Genomic DNA, 19,945 nt, shown 5'->3' with positions numbered 1-19,945 from the left:
GGGACTCCAGCCCTAAAACTGCGCAGAGAGTCCAGCCACAGTCTCAGGGCTGCGATGTGTGCAAACCTCAGCTAGAGTCTCTGGGACCAACCTTCCCGGCAAGTCCAGCTAGGGACTCTGGGCCGAATCTGCACGCTGAGCTCAGCCTGTGTCACTGTGCACTGAGCTGAGCTAGCGTCTCCATGGTGGAACTGCACACTGAGCTGAGTTTGGGACACAGGGGCTGAACTGCCTACCGAGTCCAGTTTGGGTCTCAGGGCAATGTGCAGCCCAAATCCTGCCCAGAGTCCCCTCTCCTGCAGCAACTCCGACCCGCCACCACACCAATCGCCTCCGCCAGAGGGCTCTGAGCTGCAAACTTCAGCCACCGCCGTGGCCGTGGTCACTGCTACTGCCACTGCTGCTCTTCCCATGTGCAGGAGCATGCACATCCTCTGCACCCTGGTCCCTTTGAATCGTGGAGCACTCCTGCTGCAGTGGTGTGGGGACCTCGGTGTTCCGGGTTCAGAATTCTGTGCAATTCCCTGAATTGTTTACTGGAGCTTCTAAACATAGTCCACACTGCTTGCTACCATCTTGGATCTCCTCGCTCTCACCTTTTTGATCAATAGGTATAACATTTGGAAGGCATCGTGAAGCTGAGCAAAGAAACCCTGAGCTAGGAATGATGTAGCACGGTTTGGAGACATAAAAGTGCAAGAGCCTGGTAGATTTATGAGAGGAAATCAGAAGTGCTGAAAAGTTTGAAAAATATTTGAAAGTGATACTCAGAGACCCAGAGAGCTACAAGATTGTGTAAAAATATAAGAAATATGATCAGAAAATCATCCATGAAATGAAAGAGATGCTATAAAGACAGAGGAGAAAGTTTAGAAATGAAAAACTCAATATATCAAAAAAAAAAATGTACCAAGATCTTCAAAGCACACAGGAGGTGCCTTTGTCACAAAAGAGGGAGTGTATAAAAGTGTGTGTGTGTGTGTGTGTGTGTGTGTGAGACAGAGAGAGAGAGAGAGAGAGAGAGAGAGAGAGAGAGAGAGAGAGAGAGAGATCATGCACAACTTGCTACACTGTGAATGTTGTGGTTGGAGCCACTATACAGGCATTGGTTCTCCAATGCAAACCAGCATTCCAGCAATTCAGTTCAGTCATCAAGCTTGAACAGCAAGCCTTTTACACATTGAGCCCCCATGATACCATGACAATCATTGAATAACTAGTCAATAGACAATGATGATTAACTTCAACTTTTATATAAATATATTATAGATGACTAAGACAACCTGAAGGACTCAATTTTAAAACTTTAAATATATTGAAAATGTAATGTAAACTGTTATTTCAATATACTTTAATTTTAAAAGTGTTGTATCTACTTTAAATTATGATTTCAATAGTTGATATGAACAAAAACAGTAATTATAAAATGTATTGCAATAACATCTATAGATATTTTTTACAGAAAATTTTATGTTTAAAACAATTGTGCAAGCCTGGAGGAGTGATGCATGTCTGTTATCACATGTTATCCCAACACTTGGGCAGATAGAGACAGGGGATCTCTGTGAGTTCAATGTCAGCCTGATTGACAAAGCCAGTCCAGGACAGCCAAAGCTACACAGAAAAACCCTGTCTAAAAAAGAAATAAAATAAAATACACTTGTACATTTCAAGCAAAGATTTCTGTAGTGGAATTTGAATGAAATATCTAATCTGAAATAGAAAACCTGTAAAACAGCTTTCAGAAGGGAGCAATGAAAGAGGAAGCACGGATGAAAACAAAAGTGGTTTAGAAAATGCCCACACAAAACCAGATAGTGAGTGTTTAAAAAGTAAAAGATAGTTATGAAATGGGGAGGGAATTCAGAAAATGGAAACTAGTGTTCCCCCTATTTAAGACACATGCACACAGGATGGTCCTCAGAGAACCTAGAGGGGAAGGTTCATGACCACACAGCCCAGAGGACCAGCAGCATCTGCAGCATCTACAATGGCTAGGCCCTGTGCTTTCCTGGTGGCCCTGGTGGTGATGAGCTACTGGTCAACCTGCTCTCTAGGTTGTGATCTGCCTCAGACACATAACCTCAGAAACAAGAGAGCTTTGACACTCCTGGCACAGATGAGGAGACTCTCCCCTCTCTCCTGCCTACAGGACAGAAAGGACTTTGGATTCCCTCTAGAGAAGGTAGATGCCCAGCAGGTCCAGAAGACTCACGCCATCCCTGTCCTGCATGAGCTGACCCAGCAGCTCCTGACCCTCTTCAGCTCAGTGGCCTCATCTGCTGCTTGGGAGGCAAGCCTCCTAGACACGCTCTGCACTGGCCTCCACCAGCAGCTCAGGGACCTGCAAGCCTGTCTGATGCAGCAGGTGGAGGTGCAGAAACCTCCCCTGAGGCAGGAAGACTCCCTGGGGGCTGTGAGGAAATACTTCCAGAGGATCACTGTCTACCTGAGAGAGAAGACACACAGCCCCTGTGCCTGGGAGGTGGTGAGAGCAGAAGTCAGGAGAGCCCTGTCTTCCTCAGCCAACTGGATGGCAACACTGAAAAAGGAGGAGGACTGAGTCCTGAGACAAGGTGCAGAGGACTCAGCTGCTGGACTAGGACACTGAACCTCACTGTTCAGTTTCTGCCATCACAAAAATCTCACTCATTATGGCACAAATTCATACAACTGGCATAGATGCTTCAACAGTAATAAGCAATACTGTATTTATTGGTAAAAAAAAATGTGTTCTCTACCCATTTGCATACATTTATTTATTTATTTATGAAACTATGATTGATTTAACATATTTTTTAATTTGATACAGTTTTATATTCTTTAATGTAGCAAATGCACATGTAACCAGTTTTCTATGTTCTATAAATCATTCCCCCCAAAATCTATTTTGTCTTGTTCATTCCATATCTCTTCAAATACTTTTCTCTATTAATTCAGTATCTATTCCAAATTTTCTAATAGTTTCAACATTATATTCAACACCATAAAAATTACACAAATAAACAGTATCCAAAACTCAGACTGGATACTCATGTACACTGCAGTGTATAGGCAAACCCTAAAGCATTCCTCATCTTCCCTTAAGGATAAAGTATGCCTCTGGAGGGACAGGCAGCTTTTAGTGCAGTTTTTAATAGCTGAGTAGTATTCCATAGTGTAAATGTACCAAAAGAGGGACAAAGACGACATTTGAAACAGGCAAATAAAAGTTCCTTTTACAATCTATTTTGGCTTTGTTCATTCAGTCTCGGCCATTGTTGGTCATGTGTGCAGCCACCCTGTTGTGTTCCAGAGCACACCTTTGCTGTAGTCATGCACTGGCTCAGGATCTTGCCATTCTTCTGCTCCTTCTTCTGTAATGATCCTTGAGGACAGAAAATCAGCCTTTTATTTTATGGTGACCAGTTGCAGGCCTCTGTGTTTATTGTCATGGATTGCAAAAGGGTTCTGTGGTAAGGCTTGGCCAGTGCAGTAGATGTACAGCTGTGATTTGACACAGGTATTGGGGCACTACGAACATAATAATGTTTTTATTTGGTAGCTTCGTGGCTCCACGTGTATTTTAAAAGTGATAATTCTGGGAGAAGTACTATGGAAAGCTTTGTTTGGATTGCATTGAACCCAAATTCCAAACATCACTTTAAAGATTACTTTTACAACATTAATTTATTTAATGACAATAGATCTTGTCTATTTTATCTTAGGAGTAAACATGGTTGCTACGGCTTTGCTGTTTGGATCACACATCAGTTCTTTTTCCTAGCTTTCATTTCCAATAATGTCACATTTTTTGGTTCAGTGCCACAAAATGACATCAGGGTTTTCTTTCTAGAAAAGTAGAAAAGAGAAATAAAGCAGAAGTGGGGACTTCTACCATCAAGGGAAGATGAAAGAGTAAGTGGAAAAGTACAGACAACTGAAGCACTGAAAGCACTTGCTGTCTGTCAGACCTGCCTGAGCATCTCTGCTTTAGACACATGGGCACTGAAGATGAATCTCTGAATTCAGTGTTGAATAAGAAACTGATGGCTGACAAATACTTTGTACTTGTGTTTATCTGTGTTGTATATTGCAAATACTACATGTACATGTATTATATGTATATATGAATACACACACACAAAATCAGTGTTCTAGACAGACACTTAGAGTGACAGACAACATATATTATATGTGATGTATTGTATAATAGCCATATGTCTTATATATAATCATGCACATGTGTACCCACACACAGCTCTCTTTCCTGTATATTCCCAGTACCTCCCTGCTACCCCAGAACCCATCTTTCAGTCTCACAGCCCTTGGTTTTCATTCTTTGATGCAGAAAGCCCCTGTTCTCTCTTCATTCGCTGCACATTAAACATTGTTTCTCACTGTACAATTGCATTTTATTACATCTTGATTTTGCCTGCAATTATTTTCTAAAAGAGGATGACCACCATTTGAAATAAAAAATGAAAAAGTTCAAGATTTTTAAGAAAGTCAATGTCATGTGAGAAAATTTCTTCCTATTTTTGAAACTTCGAGAATGTTCCTCTAATGACTTAATGCTGAATGTGTCAGGAAAAAAAAAAAACAAAAAAAAAAAAAAAAAAAAAAACGGGGAGGGCAATGGAATCCTCAGTGCTAGTGAACATTTAGGGGAGTCAGGAGCCACCTACTGGCCATGGCCTGCAAAGAACAAATAGAGCCCAGATCTGCCAACTTCTATGTAGAATTGTTTCCTGGCAGAATTTCCTTCACCCTAAAGCAGGCTTTACCCAGAAGAACCAACTTCAGTTTAGAAGACTCCATTTCCTTCACTTCTCATCTGAGGAAGGGGAAATCCTCTCAGGTCCACACTGGTCATGACTTCTGAACCATGGTTGGCTAAATGTGCATGAAAAGCTCGCTTTGTGTCCTTTCCCCCTAGCCTTCTATAAATTGAGTTCTCTGGAGAAGGAGGAATCTGTGTGCAGTCCCTTGGGGAGCCATTCACAGCCAAGCTCACATCTTTTTGATGATTAAGGAAAACATCTGGAATGCATTGTAAAACTGAGCAAACCTACTCTGAGCTAGGAATGCTGTAAAATAGAATCTGAGTCCATAGAAGAGATTCTTCACCAGCCAAAACCAGGTGTAGAGTTCTCCATCTGCCTGTTGATACCAGCAACAATAAGCTTGGCAAACGCCCTGATTTATGGCTTTCCCTTTGTTCTGTGACTTCAAGAGTTCAGATAACCTCTCCACAATGGAACATGTCGTTTGATGTAACACAAATCCTTGTTCCAGCCAACGTCACTCTTAGTTGGTGCAGAATAAACTACTTCTTACTGCAATTGAAGCAAGATCTGTGATTTTTCAGGGGCATAGCTCTACAGACCAGAGTCTTTTCATCCATCAGCCCCCCTGAGTTCGGCAGGACATGTGAAGGGAGGAAGACAATGTGCATCTGTATGTAGAGCTGCAAGGAAAGCCTAGAGGCTCATCAACTCCTTCTTAAGAGTAAGCTGTCAATTACTGATGCTAGGTCCTTTCTCTTGAATCCATGGTCAGAAGAAAGTGGTCACTGTCACTTTGACAAGGAACATGCGCACATGAGTGTTGTCATGTCTGCATCCTGGGGGAGGGCAGTGCAGGGACAGGTAAAGGACTAGTAGATGTTGTGGGGACAGACACTTGTGATCTGTGTATTTGGGGAAAATCAAGTGATACCAATGTGACCCAAAGATTGAGTAATTGAAGTATATTCTTCATGAATTGTGAATATTGGATAAATTTGGCACTTTTTATGATTGCTTAAAAGCTTTCAGCTATGACACGCTGTACTCTTTCCTTTGTTGTTGTTTTGATGTACTTTTAATTGTTTTTATATTTATATAATAGAAATATACCATGAGGCAGATCCATACTATCATCTATCCCATATGGCCATGTTGTGTTTCACAATTGGATTTAATAAATTGCTTTCAAACAACAGAATTTGGGAGCCAAGAAACAGGAATGGAAGGACTGAGACAGACCATGTGATGAGGAGAGAAAATGTTGAGCTATCTCTCCTACACACATGACCTGACTTTACTGAACACACACCGGAACATCTGGTCCATGTGAGAACTGAAAGTCAGGGAGCCTCTCACCACTGTCCATGAAGATACATCCGTGTACACTAACTCCATGTGAACCCGGGCAGCCAAGTTGGTCAAGCTTCAAGATTGAGGGTATGAACAACGGCCGTAGCCTGTTTCCTGTGCCCACTGACTTCTGTGCAGCAGTGAGCCGTACACAGTGAAGAATAGCACAGAAACATAGTAACTAGGGAAGAATGTCGGCTCTTGGGATCTGGCCAACAGTCTAGCCAAATCAGTGAGCTCCAAGGTCAGTATAGGAACTGTCACCAACCAACCTGGTAGAGAGTGAAAGAAGAGGGCACTGACATCCACCTCTGACTTCCATATACACATGCATATGCACAGGCAAGCACATCTAAATACACACATGCATACACCCACACATACACACACACACACACAGACAGAGAGAGATGGGGGGGGGAGAGACAGACACACAGATAGACAGACAGACAGAGACAGAGAGACAGAGAGAGATAGAGATACAGAGCCAGACAGAGACAGAGACAGAGACAGAGACAGAGAGATGCTGTTTCATGAACCCCAGTGGAGCCCTAGGTGCCCACCACAGACTCTCCATGCTGTGATTCTGGGTGAAACTGGCATATCCAATCCCAAAGGTCTGGAGAACTACTTCAGTGGCCCAGACAGTCAAGGAGCCTGGTTAGCACAAATTCCTAGCTGCTGTGTGGAGATGCTGAAAAGCTAGAACTGCTTCTGTTATCTCTTAATACAAAATTTTCTAAGGGATACTGAGCTGTAATACAATAGTTTTGTATATGAATAAACACTGCATGCTAGTTAAACTGTATATAAAAATGAGTATGATCTTAACAGTATTCACACCCTCTCTAAAGAATAATTTCAATTTTACAGATAGTTGTGGAGCCTGGTTAGTCCCATGTAGCATAAGCACTGTGGTCTTTGACACACATGGGAACTGAGCATGCGATGTAGGACCAGAGGGAGAGCACTGAGCGACTTTGTATGTGCTGCAAACACAGGCAGGCAAGCTGGCATGTTACCAATGACCATGTTTAATTTCAGACAACTGTTTCTAAAACCACAGTTACATGTTTAAACAGTTTGTCTGAGTAATTTCATCTTTTGCCACATAAGGGTGTTTTGCCTTCTTGATGTTGCATTAGTGACTGTTGGCCTTAATGCTTCTGCTTCCAGTGTCTTGTGCAGAAAGTCCTCTCAATTGCCAATGAGCTCAAGCTATTCACCACATTCTTGTCATATATCAAGGTCTCAGACACATTACAGTTCAGTATATTACAGGATGATGAATGTGGGTCTATTTTCATTATTCTACATGCAACCATCCAGTAGGACAAATACCATTTGTTAAAGATGGTCTCCTATTTCCAGTGTGTCATTTGTATCCTTTATTTAAAAATGGGTGTCAGTAGGTTTTATGACTTATGTCTCGGTCTTCAGTTTTATTCCATGGGTCATCTATCTGTTTTTATTCCAATTATGTACATACTTAGATATATTATATATATACATATGTGTGAAGATATTATATATCACATGTATACATTTAATATGTTAAGAGTGAGAGAGATCTTTTCTATCAATTCTCTTACTCTAGAGGATACCCACTAGCAAAGCACTTCAGGTACATGTCTGTGTCCCCTCCTCAGTCTCTAGATTATAGGCATGTACTCTTGTACTGACTTTTACATGGATTCTGGGAAACATAGAGCAGGTATTTCTACATTTACTCCAGGCATGTTTCTGACTAGCAATCTCCCTTGTTCCTATTTTCTTTATTAAGTAAGTCTTTAAAAATTTACAATACTTCTCTGTTTAGTTCCAAGCCCCATTTCTCAATTGGGTTATTTGGTTTGGTGGCGCTTAATTTCTTGAATTCTTTATATATTTTGGATATTAGACCTTTGTCAGATGTAGGGTTGGTGAAGATCTTTTCCCAGTCTGCAGGCTGTCACTTTGTTCTCTTGACAGTGTCTCCTGCCTTACAGAAGCTTCTCAGCCTCATGAGGTCCCCTTTATTAATAGTTGACATTAAGGCCTGGGCCGTTGGTGTTCTATTCAGGAAGTTGTCTCCTGTGCCAATATGTTCCAGGCTCTTCCCCACTTTTTCTTCTAAGTGACTTAGTGTCTCTGGTTTTATGTTGAGGTCTTTAATCCACTTGGATTTGAGTTTTGTGAAAGGTGACAAATATGGGTCCGGTTGCATTTTTTTACACATAGACCTCCAGTTAGACCAGCACCATTTGTTGAAGATGCTATCCTTTTACCAGAGAAACACTTAAAGAAATGCTCAAACCTCCTTAGTCATCACGGAAATGCAAATCAAAACAACTCTGAGATTCCATCTTACACCCATCAGAATGGCTACGATCAAAAATTCAAGTGACACCACATGCTGGCGAGGATGTGGGAAGAGGGAAACACTCCTTCATTGCTGGTGGGAATGCAAACTAGTACAGCCACTTTGGAAATCTATCTGGTGCTATCTCAGAAAAGTGGGAATAGGGCTTCCTCAAGACCCAGCTATTCCACTCCTTGGATTATACCCAGAAGATGCTCCAGCACACAATAAGAAAATTTGCTCAACCATGTTCATAGCAGCCTTATTCATAATAGCCAGAACATGGAAACAGCCTAAGTGTCCATCAGTAGAAGAATGGATAAAGAAACTGTGGTACATATACACTATAGAATACTACTCAGCTATTAAAAACAAAGAATTCCCGAAATTTGTGGATAAATGAATTGAGCTAGAAATGATCATAATGGGTGAGTTAACCCAGAAGCAGAAAGAATCAAATGATATATACTCACTTATATCTGCATACTAGCCCAAGGGGCATGTCCCACGAAAGCCTTCACTTACCTGGAAACTGGGACAGAGGGCAGGACATCCTATTGGGACTCTAAATGAGAGAAGCATGGGAGAATAGCAAAGTAGAAGGATCCAGAGGGTCCTAGAAACCTACAAGTAGAACATTATGATTGGCAGATTTGGGCCTAGGGGTCCCGCTCAAACTGAGGCACCAGCCAAGGACAATACAGGAAGTAAGCTTTAAGCCCCTACCCAGATCTAGCCAATGGTCAGAACATTCTCCACAGTTGAGTGGATAGTGGGATATGACTTTCTCACGTACTCTGGTGCCTCACATTTGACCATGTCCCCTGGAGGGGGAGACCTGGTGGCACTCAGAGGAAGGACAGCAGGTTGCCAAGAAGAGACTTGATACCCTATGAGCATATACAGGGGGAGGTAATCCCCCTCAGGAACAGTCATAGGGGAGGGGAATAATGGGAAAATGGGAGGGAGGGAAGAATGGGAGGATACAAGGGATGGGATAAACATTGAGATGTAGCAAGAATAAATTAAAAAAAAAAAGAGTGACTTTGCCTTGAAAAAAATTTACAATACTTTTGTATGAAAATTAATGGTCACAGTGACTTTCAGAAAGTCGATGTGAAAAATAATGATATTTACATTGAAGCTAAATAAAAGGCAGATTGTATTGTCTGCTTAAGGGAATAAGATAAGTAAGTCAGGAAAATAGATTCTGATCTTTCAGTTTGTTGGGATGAAAAAAAATATCACTAGTTGTGCTTCACTTTCAACCATGTTACATGGCACAAAGAGGAAGGAAGGAAAATGAGGGTCTCTCAGTACTCACTGCAGTGTGAATAATTGTCAGTTGGCATTATAAATCAACCTAGGTTTCAATTGTAGCATGCTTTGGAGACATGAAAGTGCAAGAGCCTGGTAGATTTCTGAAAAGAAAACCAAAGTGTTGAAAAGATTGAAAAAGATTTGAAAGAAATACTCAAAGACACAGGGAGCTATAAGACTGTGTAGAAATATAACAAGTAATATCAGAAAATCATCCATGAAATGAAAGAGGAAATCAGTAAAGAGGTGCTATAAAGACAGAGAAGAAAGTTTAGAAATGAAGAACTCAATATATCAAAGAAAAACGCACCAAGATCTCCAAAGCACACGAGATGTGCCTTTGTCACAAATAAGGGAGTATATTTAAGTGTGTGTGTGTGTGTGTGTGTGTGTGTGTGTGTGTGTGTGTGTCTGTGTATGAGAGAGAGAGACAGAGACAGAGATAGACACAGAGAGACAGAGACCGAGAAAGAATGCGTGAAAGATAGGGAAAGAGGGGGACAGAAAGGAAGAGAGACGGGGAAGGAGAGAGAGAGAGACAGAGAGAGAGAGAGAGAGAGAGAGAGAGAGAGAGAGAGAGAGAGAGAGAGAGAGAGAGAGAGATCTTGTACAAATTTGCTATATTGTGAATGTTGTGGTTAGAGGCCACCATACAGGCATCGGTTCTCCAATATAAACCAGGGTTCCAGTAATTCAGTCAGCAAGCTTGAACAGCAAGCCTTTTACACACTGAGCCTTCATGATACCATTGAATAAACAGATAATATACAATGATTATTCATTTAAACTTTTATATAAATGTATATTATAGATAATGAAGGCAAGTTGAAGGACTATTTTAAAGCTTTAAGTATTGGAAAAATGTAATGTATACGTTTACTTCAATATACTTTAATTCCTAAAAAATTGCATCATACTTTAGATTATGATTCAAATAGTTATAAAATTGAAAGAAATAAAAAAGGAATTAGAAAATGAATTGTAATAATATCTATAGAACATTTTTACAGGATGTTTTGTTTTTTAAGATCGATGTGTAAAGCCAGGAACAATGCTGCAGACTGTAATTCCAACACTCTAGGAGGTAGAGCAAGGGATTTCTGACTTCAAGGCCAACCTGATCTACAAAGTGAATCCAGAACAGGCAAGGCTACACAGAGAAACCCTGTCCTGAAAAAAATAAAAATAAAATACATCTGTAAGTTTCAAACAAAGATTTTTTATCTGTGGTGTAATAAAAATGAAAATTCTAATTAGAAAAAAAAAAAGGTAAAACAGCAAACCATTGATCAAGGAAACAAAAACGAAAATAAAAGTGGTTTAGAAAATGCCCACACAAAACCAGATAATGAGGTAAAAGAATTGAAAACACCATTGTGCAATGGGGGGGGGGCATACAGAAAGTAGAAAATAGCGTTTCCTTTATTTAAGGCACATCCACACAAGATGGTCATCAGAGAACCTAGAGGAGAAGGTTCAGGACCACACAGCCCAGAGGACCAGCAGCAGCTGCAGCATCCACAATGGCTAGGCCCTGTGCTTTCCTGATGGCCCTGGTGGTGATGAGCTACTGGTCAACCTGCTCTCTGGGATGTGACCTGCCTCAGGCACAGAACCTCAGGAACAGGAGAGCCTTGACACTCCTGGCACAGATGAGGAGACTCTCCCCTCTCTCCTGCCTGAAGGACAGAAAGGACTTTGGATTCCCTCTGGAGAAGGTGGATGCCCAGCAGGTCCAGAAGACTCATGCCATCCCTGTCCTGCATGAGCTGACCCAGCAGCTCCTGACCCTCTTTCATCTCAGTGAACTCATCTGCTGCTTGGGAGGCAAGCCTCCTAGACACGCTCTGCACTGGCCTCCACCAGCAGCTCAGGAATCTGCAAGCCTGTCTGATGCAGCAGGTGGAGGTGCAGGAACCTCCCCTGAGGCAGGAAGACTCTCTGGGGGCTGTGAGGAAATACTTCCAGAGGATCACTGTCTACCTGAGAGAGAAGAAACACAGCCCCTGTGCCTGGGAGGTGGTGAGAGCAGAAGTCAGGAGAGCCCTGTCTTCCTCAGCCAACTGGATGGCAAGACTGAGAGAGCAGGAGGACTGAGTCCTGAGACAAAGTGCAGAGGACTCTGCTGGACTAGGACTCTCTACACAACTTTTCAGAGTCTGCCATCAATGAAATCTCACTCATTGTGGTACAAATTCAACAACCTACATAGGTGCTTCAGCAGTAATAAGAAATACAATACAAGAATGTATTCTCTACTCATTCAAATACACTTATTTATTTATTTGTGGAAATATTTGTTTGATTTAATATATTTTCTAAGTAATGTGATAGTTTTATATTTATTTAATGTAGCAAATACGCATATAAGCAGTTAATTTTCTGTGTTCTATAAATTATTCCCAAGTGAATCAATCTGTTTTATCTTTTTTTTCCTTACATCATTACAAATACTTTTAATGTTTTACCCTGAAATTCTGCAATATAAAAATTACATGCATAAGGAGGGTTCACACTATTGTGCATGCATGTGCATTGCCTAGTGTTTAAATTAGTAGATATGCCACCTACACCTTTACATTTCTTCTGTATAGAACATTCTTCTGTATACACAAGCATCCCACTGTACAGAAGGAAGGCAGATATCTTTATTCTGTCAGTTTGTGACTCAGTTCTTTGGTCAAACATTTCCCACACCTACCTGACTCTGATGCCCATTATTCTACTTTCAAGTTCTGTGTGTTTAACTGAAAACAAATCCTTCACATGAACAACTAAGATAAAAGCAGTGATTTTGTGTGATTTATAAAACTTAAACCACGAGGACGACTTCCAGGATGAGTTCTGAAGTCATCCTTCTTAGAACACTCTCTCATGGCATTACATACAAGAGGGAGGGCTGAGGCTGTGATTTCTCTTGCAGCAGAGTGTGAGTGAATGTGATAGATACTAAGCCCCATGTAATGGAGAAAAATCAGCATCCTGGAATCAAGACTCTCCACACACATACACACCAAGAAGAACCAGCACCAAGGGTCGGGGTAATTGTTACAGGTAAAAGAGCACTGTGGACCTCAGTACCAAAGTGGGTGGCAGAAAGGGGGTGTCTCCATTGATCCTGACTTTGAGAGACCAGTGAAGCACAGCCACATGGCCTGAAAGAATTTGTTCCTAGAGAGAGAAATCTCTGAGATCTCCCTTTGCCTGTTTGTGTCACATATGGAAGTAAAGAGCAAAAGCACAGTCTGGATCTCCATCCTGAAGAGACTCTGTGCTATGAAGGCTCTGCCCAATCACTGCCCAGTTATATGAGCCAGGGAGCCAAGAGCATCACTTTCCACTGAAAGTAAGGAAGACAGCAAAAACCAAATGTTGTCCCTCAAAGAGCAATGCATACACATTAAATGAATTAAATAACTGTGTGTGTGTGTGTTTGTAGAAACATAATTGGTGTTTTTTTAAACTATTTATGTTATGTGGCTATGGGTTTGATTTAATCTCAGGTGTAGGAATGGGGCTGCTTCAGATTATCCACAGCAGCTAACTAGAACATGTCTCATGGACTGGCAGGGATGTGATTTTTGCCAGCTGCAGGTTAAGAGGATATAAATGGAAGAGCCCCGAGAAAGGCTGGGGGAGCTGCTGTTCCCATCTGCTGCCTCTGCTGCTTCTCTTTCCTGCTCTTGTTTGCTGCTGCTGTGCTTAGTATTGCTGGATTGCTGAATTTCTGACTTACTTGCTTACTAGATTACAAGATATTCTGACAAAGAAGAATGGACTTGGCCCTAGGAACACAATAACCCTAGTCAGCTGCAAGGTCTCCAATGCCTTTCCCCTCTAACCTTCCTTCTCACCTATGTAATGTTGGGGGATTGGAAGGGCTTGGGGTAGAGAATGGTGGTAGATACAAGAACACAATAAAATGGCTAAAAATATGCCTGCATCTATGTGTGTATGTAAGTATGTTTGTGTATTTGCACACATGCCATATCCATGTTTGTATGCACTGGTACAAAGCTGTGTTTTCAAATTCAAGGAATAATGGACTTTTAGACAAAGACAGAAGTTCCAGGACTCTGTTCTCTGTATACTAGCTGTATGAACATGCTTCTTGGAGTCCTACGTTTTCTTTAAAATTCCTAAATATTTGACATTTACACATTACTGATGTCACCTAAGTAGACCCACAGGAATGATATAAAGACAGATGTCCTGAGTAAGGACTATAAATAGAGGCATCAAAAGGCGTTTGAGAACGAGCATATGAGTGAAGTGTTTGGGGTTCTAAATATGATTGGGATCATGTATATCAATCTAAAAATGAATAAAAATGACTGACTAGCCTGTATAGCACAGACAAACATACCTAGAAGAAATGGGTATGAACCCCATCCAAAAAAGCCTCTAAAACAGCCCTTGGAATAAATCCCACCAACATGTAAGAAATCTCTAAAGTTAATCCTTTGTGATATCATTAGTCTCCCAATTATATGAGTTTTTCTCTTTCTCCATCTATTTTCCTCCTGCACCTCCTAATATACTACTAACTCCCCCTAATCTTCCCTTTCCTCCTCCTTCATCCTATTCCACTTAGTGGTACATGCATGGTACAGGGCCACCTCATGGAGCATGGGTAGCTCTCTCAGGGCCCCATCCCTGAGCATACTTGAATCTCTCTTTCCCAGCACCATTAGTTACCATGGTTTCTCAGCCAGAGTTGGAATTCCCTCCATTTTCCAAGTGGGGTTTTGTCTGGCTTGGTCTTGTTCATTCAGGCTAGCAACTGTCAGATCATTTGTGCAACTACAATGTTGTGTCCAAGAGCACGGCTTTGACGGAGACAGGCACTGCCTCTGCCTCTCACAGTTCTCTTACACCATCTTCTAAAATGATCCTTGAGGCAAAGACATTAGCTTGGTTTGTTTGTTTATTTCTGCCCAGTGACCAGTTGTGGGTCTCTGTGTTTATTGTCATGGAGTGCACGAGGGTTCTGTGGTAAGCGATGGCAGGTGCAGTGACCCTCTATTAGATGTATAGCTGTAATTTTCAATCAGGACAGTATGAATACAATACTGCTTTTATTCTTTGGCATCTTCATGGTTCCATGTGCATTTTAAAACTGATGCTTGTGTGAAAATCAGACCCCACTCTCCAGTCAACTGTGGAGAATGTCCTGTCCATTGGCTAGATCTAAGTAGGGGTTCGAAGTTTACCGCACATATTGTCCTTGGCAGGTACCATAGTTTAAGCAGGACCTCCTGGCCCAGATCTGCCCATCATGATGTTCTTCTTGTAGGTTTCTAGGACCCTCTGGATCCTTCTATTTCCCCATTCTGCCATGCTTCTCCCACCTAGAGTCCCAATAAGATGTCCTGCCCTCTGTTCCACTTTCCATATTTGACCACGTCCCCTCATGGGGAGGCCTGGTGGCACTCAGAGGAAGGATAGCAGGCTACCAAGAAGAGACTTGATAGCCTATGAGCATATACAGGGAGAGAAGGTCCCCTCAGTCACAGTCATAGGGGAGGGGAATAGAGGGAAAGTGGGAGGGAGGGAGGAATGGGAGGATACAAGAGATGGGATAACAATTGAGATGTAACATGAATAAATTAATAAAATATATAAAATTTTAACACTGATGCTTCTGAGAGAAACATTATTTAAAGTCTTATTTGGATTGCATTGAACCTGAATCACTTGAAAATTTAGTCCCCATTGTAACATTGTTTTATTTAATGTTGATAAATCTTACTTATATCATCTTAGGAGATAATGCTCTTGCTACTACTTTGTTGTTTGGATGGCACGTCACTTCCTTTCTTTAGGTTTCATTTCCAATGACATCATATTTTCTGGTTCAGTACCACAAACCAACATCAGGGGTTTCTTTCTAGGAAAAGAGAAAAGAGAAATGAAACATAAGTGGAAGTGTAATTGCTTTCTATTACATCTTGATTCCTGAATGGATTTTTTTATATTCAGAAAATGCATAACCACCATTTGAAACCCAAACTGAAGCTATTAAAAGTTTGCAATAAACTCTATTATGAGAGGATTTTCTCTTGTTTTTGAAACATAGAGAAGGTTCTCCTTATGACTTGAGGGAGGGAGGAAGGTGGGGGCGGGGAGAGAGAGAGAGAGAGAGAGAGAGAGAGAGAGAGAGAGAGAGAGAGAGAGGAGAGAGGAGGAGAGAGAGAGAGAGAGAGAGAGAGAGAGAGAGAGAGACAGAGAGAGACAGAGAGAGACAGAGAGAGACAGAGACAGAGACAGAGACAGAGAGCCTCAACACTGAGTAACATTTAGAGAAGAGAGCCACCTACTGGCTATGACCTGCCAAGAACATACAAAATTGACCTGGCATCTTGTCAGCAGTATTCTGTTTCCTGGAAATTTCCTCCACACTAAAACAGGCTTTTCCCCAGAACCAACTCCAGTTCTGAAGACTCCATTCCCTACACTTCTCAATTCAGGCATGTAAAATTCTCTCAGGTCCACCATAGACAGCTAAACCCGCACAAAATGTCACTTTGTGTCCTTTCCTGCAAGCCTTCTATAAATGAAGTTCTCTTGAGAAGGACTCTGTGTGTAATCCCCAAGAAGCTATCCACAACACACCTCACATCTATTTGATCATTAAGGAAAACATTTGGAATGCATTCTGAAACTGAGCAAGCCAACCTTGAGCTAGGAATGCTGTGAAGTAACGTCTGATCCCACAGAAGAGATTTTCCCCTGCTGCCCTGCCTGTGGATACCAGCAACAATGAGCTTGGTAAATGCACTGATATGATTGTCCTTTGATCTGTGTCTCCAAGAGTCCAGATAACCTCTCCCACAATGGAGCATGCCATTTGGTGTAACACAAATCCTTGTTCCACAAAAGTTACACTAGTTGGCGCAGAACAACCTAGTTCTTATGACTATTGGAGCAAGATCTGTGTTTTTGCAGAGGCATAGCCCACGGCCTCTTGACCCATCAGCCCCTTTGTGTTCTGAAGAACACTTGGAGGAAGATGTGTATGTAGAGCTGTCAAAAAATCCTTTGTACAAAAGTACACATTGCAAGCTAATTAAAATGTATATAAAATTAGTTATAATTGTTATCACTACTCACAACAGAATAATTTCAATATCACAGACAGTCAGGGAACCCAGTTAGTCCCATGTAGCATAAGCACTGTCATCTTTGACACACATGGGAACTGAGCATGCGATGTAGGACCAGAGGAAAAGCACTGAGAGACTCTGGATGTGTTTGTGAACACAGACAGGCAAGCTGACATCTTATCAAGGACTATGTTTTAATTTCAGATAACTGTTTGGAAAACCAGTTACATCTTTAAGCAATTTGCCTGAGTAACATCAAACTTTGTCGCATAGGGGCATTTTAGTTTCTTAATGTCTCATTAGTGATCGATTTTCTTATTGTTTCTGCTTCCAGTGTCCTGTGCAGAAAGTCCCCTCATTTGCCAATGAGCTCAAGCCTATTCACCACTTTCTCTTCTCTCAGATTCTGTGTAACATGTCATATACTGAGGTACTTGATCCTATGTAGTTCAGTTTTTTTCAGGATGATTAACATGGATCTATTTTCATTATTCTACAGGCGAGCACCCAGTAGGGTGAGGATCATTTCTTGAATGTGGTCTCTAATTTCCAGTTTGTAGTTTTGTATTCTTTGTTTAAAAACAGGTGTCAGTAAGTTAGATGACTTATGTCTACGTTTTCAATTTTATTCCATGGATCAGCTATCTCTTTTTATTCCAATTTCATGCATGCATACATAAACATACATATTATACACACACACACACACACACACACACACACACACACATATATATATATATGAAGAATGTAAGAGAAAGATACCCTTTCTGTCAATTCTATTACTCTAGAAGACACTAACTAATACAGTGCTCCAGGTACATGTCTGTGTCTCATCCTCAGTGTCTAGATTACATCATGTACATGGATTCAGGGAAACCAATCAGGAATTTCTGCATTTCCTGCAAGCATATTTCTGACTAGAAATCTGTCTAGTTCCTATTTTCTTTATTAAGTAGGTCTCAAAAATTTACAGTATTTGTGTACAAACAAATAATAGCCATAGCAACTTTCAGGAAAGAGAGGTGACAAGTAATGATACATGTATTGAAGTTGAAAAAAAAAAGGAGATTTTATTGCTTGCTTAAGGAAATAAGATAAGAAAGGAAAAGATGTTCTGATTATTTTTTGTTGGAATGGAAGCAAAAATTATAACTAGTTCTACTTGACTTTCAACTATGTTAAATAACACAAAAAGAAAATGAGGGTCTCTCAGCAGACACTGTGGTGTGAATAATTGTCAGTTGGTATTATAAACCAACCTAGAGTTAATTTTGTACCCAGCCAATTTACTGAAGGTGCTTATCAGCTGCAGGAGTTTTCTGGTGGAATTTTGGATGTCACCCATATACATTATCATATCATTTGCAAATAGGGATAATTTGACTTCTTTCTTTCCCATTTGGATCCCTTGATCTCCTTTGATGTCTTATTGCTCTGGCTAGAACTTTAAGAACTATATTGAATAGATATGGAGAAAGTGGGCAGCTTTGTCTGGTCCCTGATTTTAGAGGGATTTCCTTGAGTATCTCTCCATTTAATTTAATGTTGGCTATTGGCTTGCTGTATATAGCCTTCATTATGTTTAGGTATGTGTCTTGTATTCCTGAACTCTCCAGAACTTTAAACATGAATGGTGTAGAAGAATGGATAAAGAAACTGTGGTACATTTACACTATGGAATACTATTCAGCTATTAAAAACAAGGAATTCCCGAAACTTGTGGACAAATGGATTGAACTACAAATTATCATAATGAGTGAGTTCACCCAGAAGCAAAAAGAGACGAATGGTATATACTCACTTGTATCGAGACACTAGCCCAAGGGCCATGTCCCATGAAAGACTTTACTTACCAGGAAAGTAGGTCAGAGGGGAGGACATCCTATTGGAACTTTAGGTGAGAGAAGCATGGGAGAATGGGGAAATAGAAGGATTCAGAGGGTCCTGGAAACCTATAAGAAGGACATTAGGAGGGGCGGATCTGGGTCCTGGGGTCCTGCTCAAACTATGGCACCAGCCAAGGAAAATATAGGCAGTAAACTTTGAACCACTACCCAGACCAAGCCAATAGGCAGGACATTCTCCACCATTGAGTGGCGAGGGAGGTCTGACTTTCATACAAACTCTGGTGCCCCATTTTTGACCACGTCCTCTTGATGGGGAGGCCTGGTGGCACTCAGAGGAAGGATAACAGGTCACCAAGAAGAGACTTGATACCCTATGAGCATATACAGGGGGAGGAGGCCTCCCTCAGTCACAGACATAGGGGAGGGGAGTAGGGGGGAAGTGAGAGGGAGGGAGGAATGGGAGGATACAAGGGACAGGCTAACAACTGATATGTAATATGAATAAATTAATAAAATATTAAAAATAAATAAATCAACCTAGATTTCATGTAAGGTGCTTTGAGAACATGAAAGTTCAGAAGCCTGGTAGATTTGTGAGAGGAAATACAGAGTGCTGAGAAAGATGTGAAAGCAATACTCAGAGACACAGGGAGCTACAAGATTGTGGACAAATATGACAAATAATATCAGAAAATCATCCATGAAATGAAAGAGAAAATCAGTAAAGAGGTGCTATAAAGACATAGAAGAAAGTTTAGAAATGAAAAACTCAATATATCAAAGAAAAATGAGGTGAGAGTTTCAAAGCACAAGAGAGGTACCTTTCTCACAAATGAGGGACATAGGGAGAGAGAGAGAGAGAGAGAGAGAGAGAGAGAGAGAGAGAGAGAGAGAGAGAGAGAGAGAGAGAGATATCATGCATAACTTGTTACACTATGAACATTGTGGTTGGAGCCACCATAGAGGCATTGGTTCTCCAATGCAAACCAGGGTTCCAGTAATTCAATTCCGTAATCGAGCTTGAACAGCAAGCCTTTTACACATTGAGCCCCCATGATACCATGACAATAATTAGATAAATAGCTAATATCCAATGACGATTAAATTAAAATTTTATGTAAATGTATATTAAAGACAAAGAAGGCAAGTTGAAGAACTCATTTTTAAAACGTTAAATATTGGGAAAATGTAATGTATACCATTATTACA

At 41.0% G+C, this 19,945-nt stretch overlaps 1 protein-coding gene and 1 pseudogene across 1 annotated transcript; both read left to right on the top strand.

The window, feature by feature from the left end:
• Window positions 1-1,990: 1,990 nt before the first annotated feature.
• LOC127207257 (interferon alpha-13-like) lies at window positions 1,991-2,563 on the top strand. Its single transcript, XM_051166636.1, has one exon. It carries the CDS (start codon window positions 1,991-1,993, stop codon window positions 2,561-2,563), a length of 573 nt encoding a protein of 190 aa, XP_051022593.1.
• Window positions 2,564-11,303: 8,740 nt separating this feature from the next.
• LOC127207248 (interferon alpha-13-like) lies at window positions 11,304-11,877 on the top strand (annotated as a pseudogene).
• Window positions 11,878-19,945: the final 8,068 nt, after the last annotated feature.

Source organism: Acomys russatus, chromosome 2 (genome assembly GCF_903995435.1).
Source record: "Acomys russatus chromosome 2, mAcoRus1.1, whole genome shotgun sequence".
Lineage (NCBI taxonomy): Eukaryota > Metazoa > Chordata > Mammalia > Rodentia > Muridae > Acomys > Acomys russatus.
This window is presented reverse-complemented; position numbering and strand designations above follow the sequence as displayed.

Bases quoted from the DNA above. Each gene is read 5' to 3' on its own strand.
- LOC127207257 (XM_051166636.1), top strand. From the start codon at position 1,991: ATGGCTAGGCCCTGTGCTTTCCTGGTGGCCCTGGTGGTGATGAGCTAC.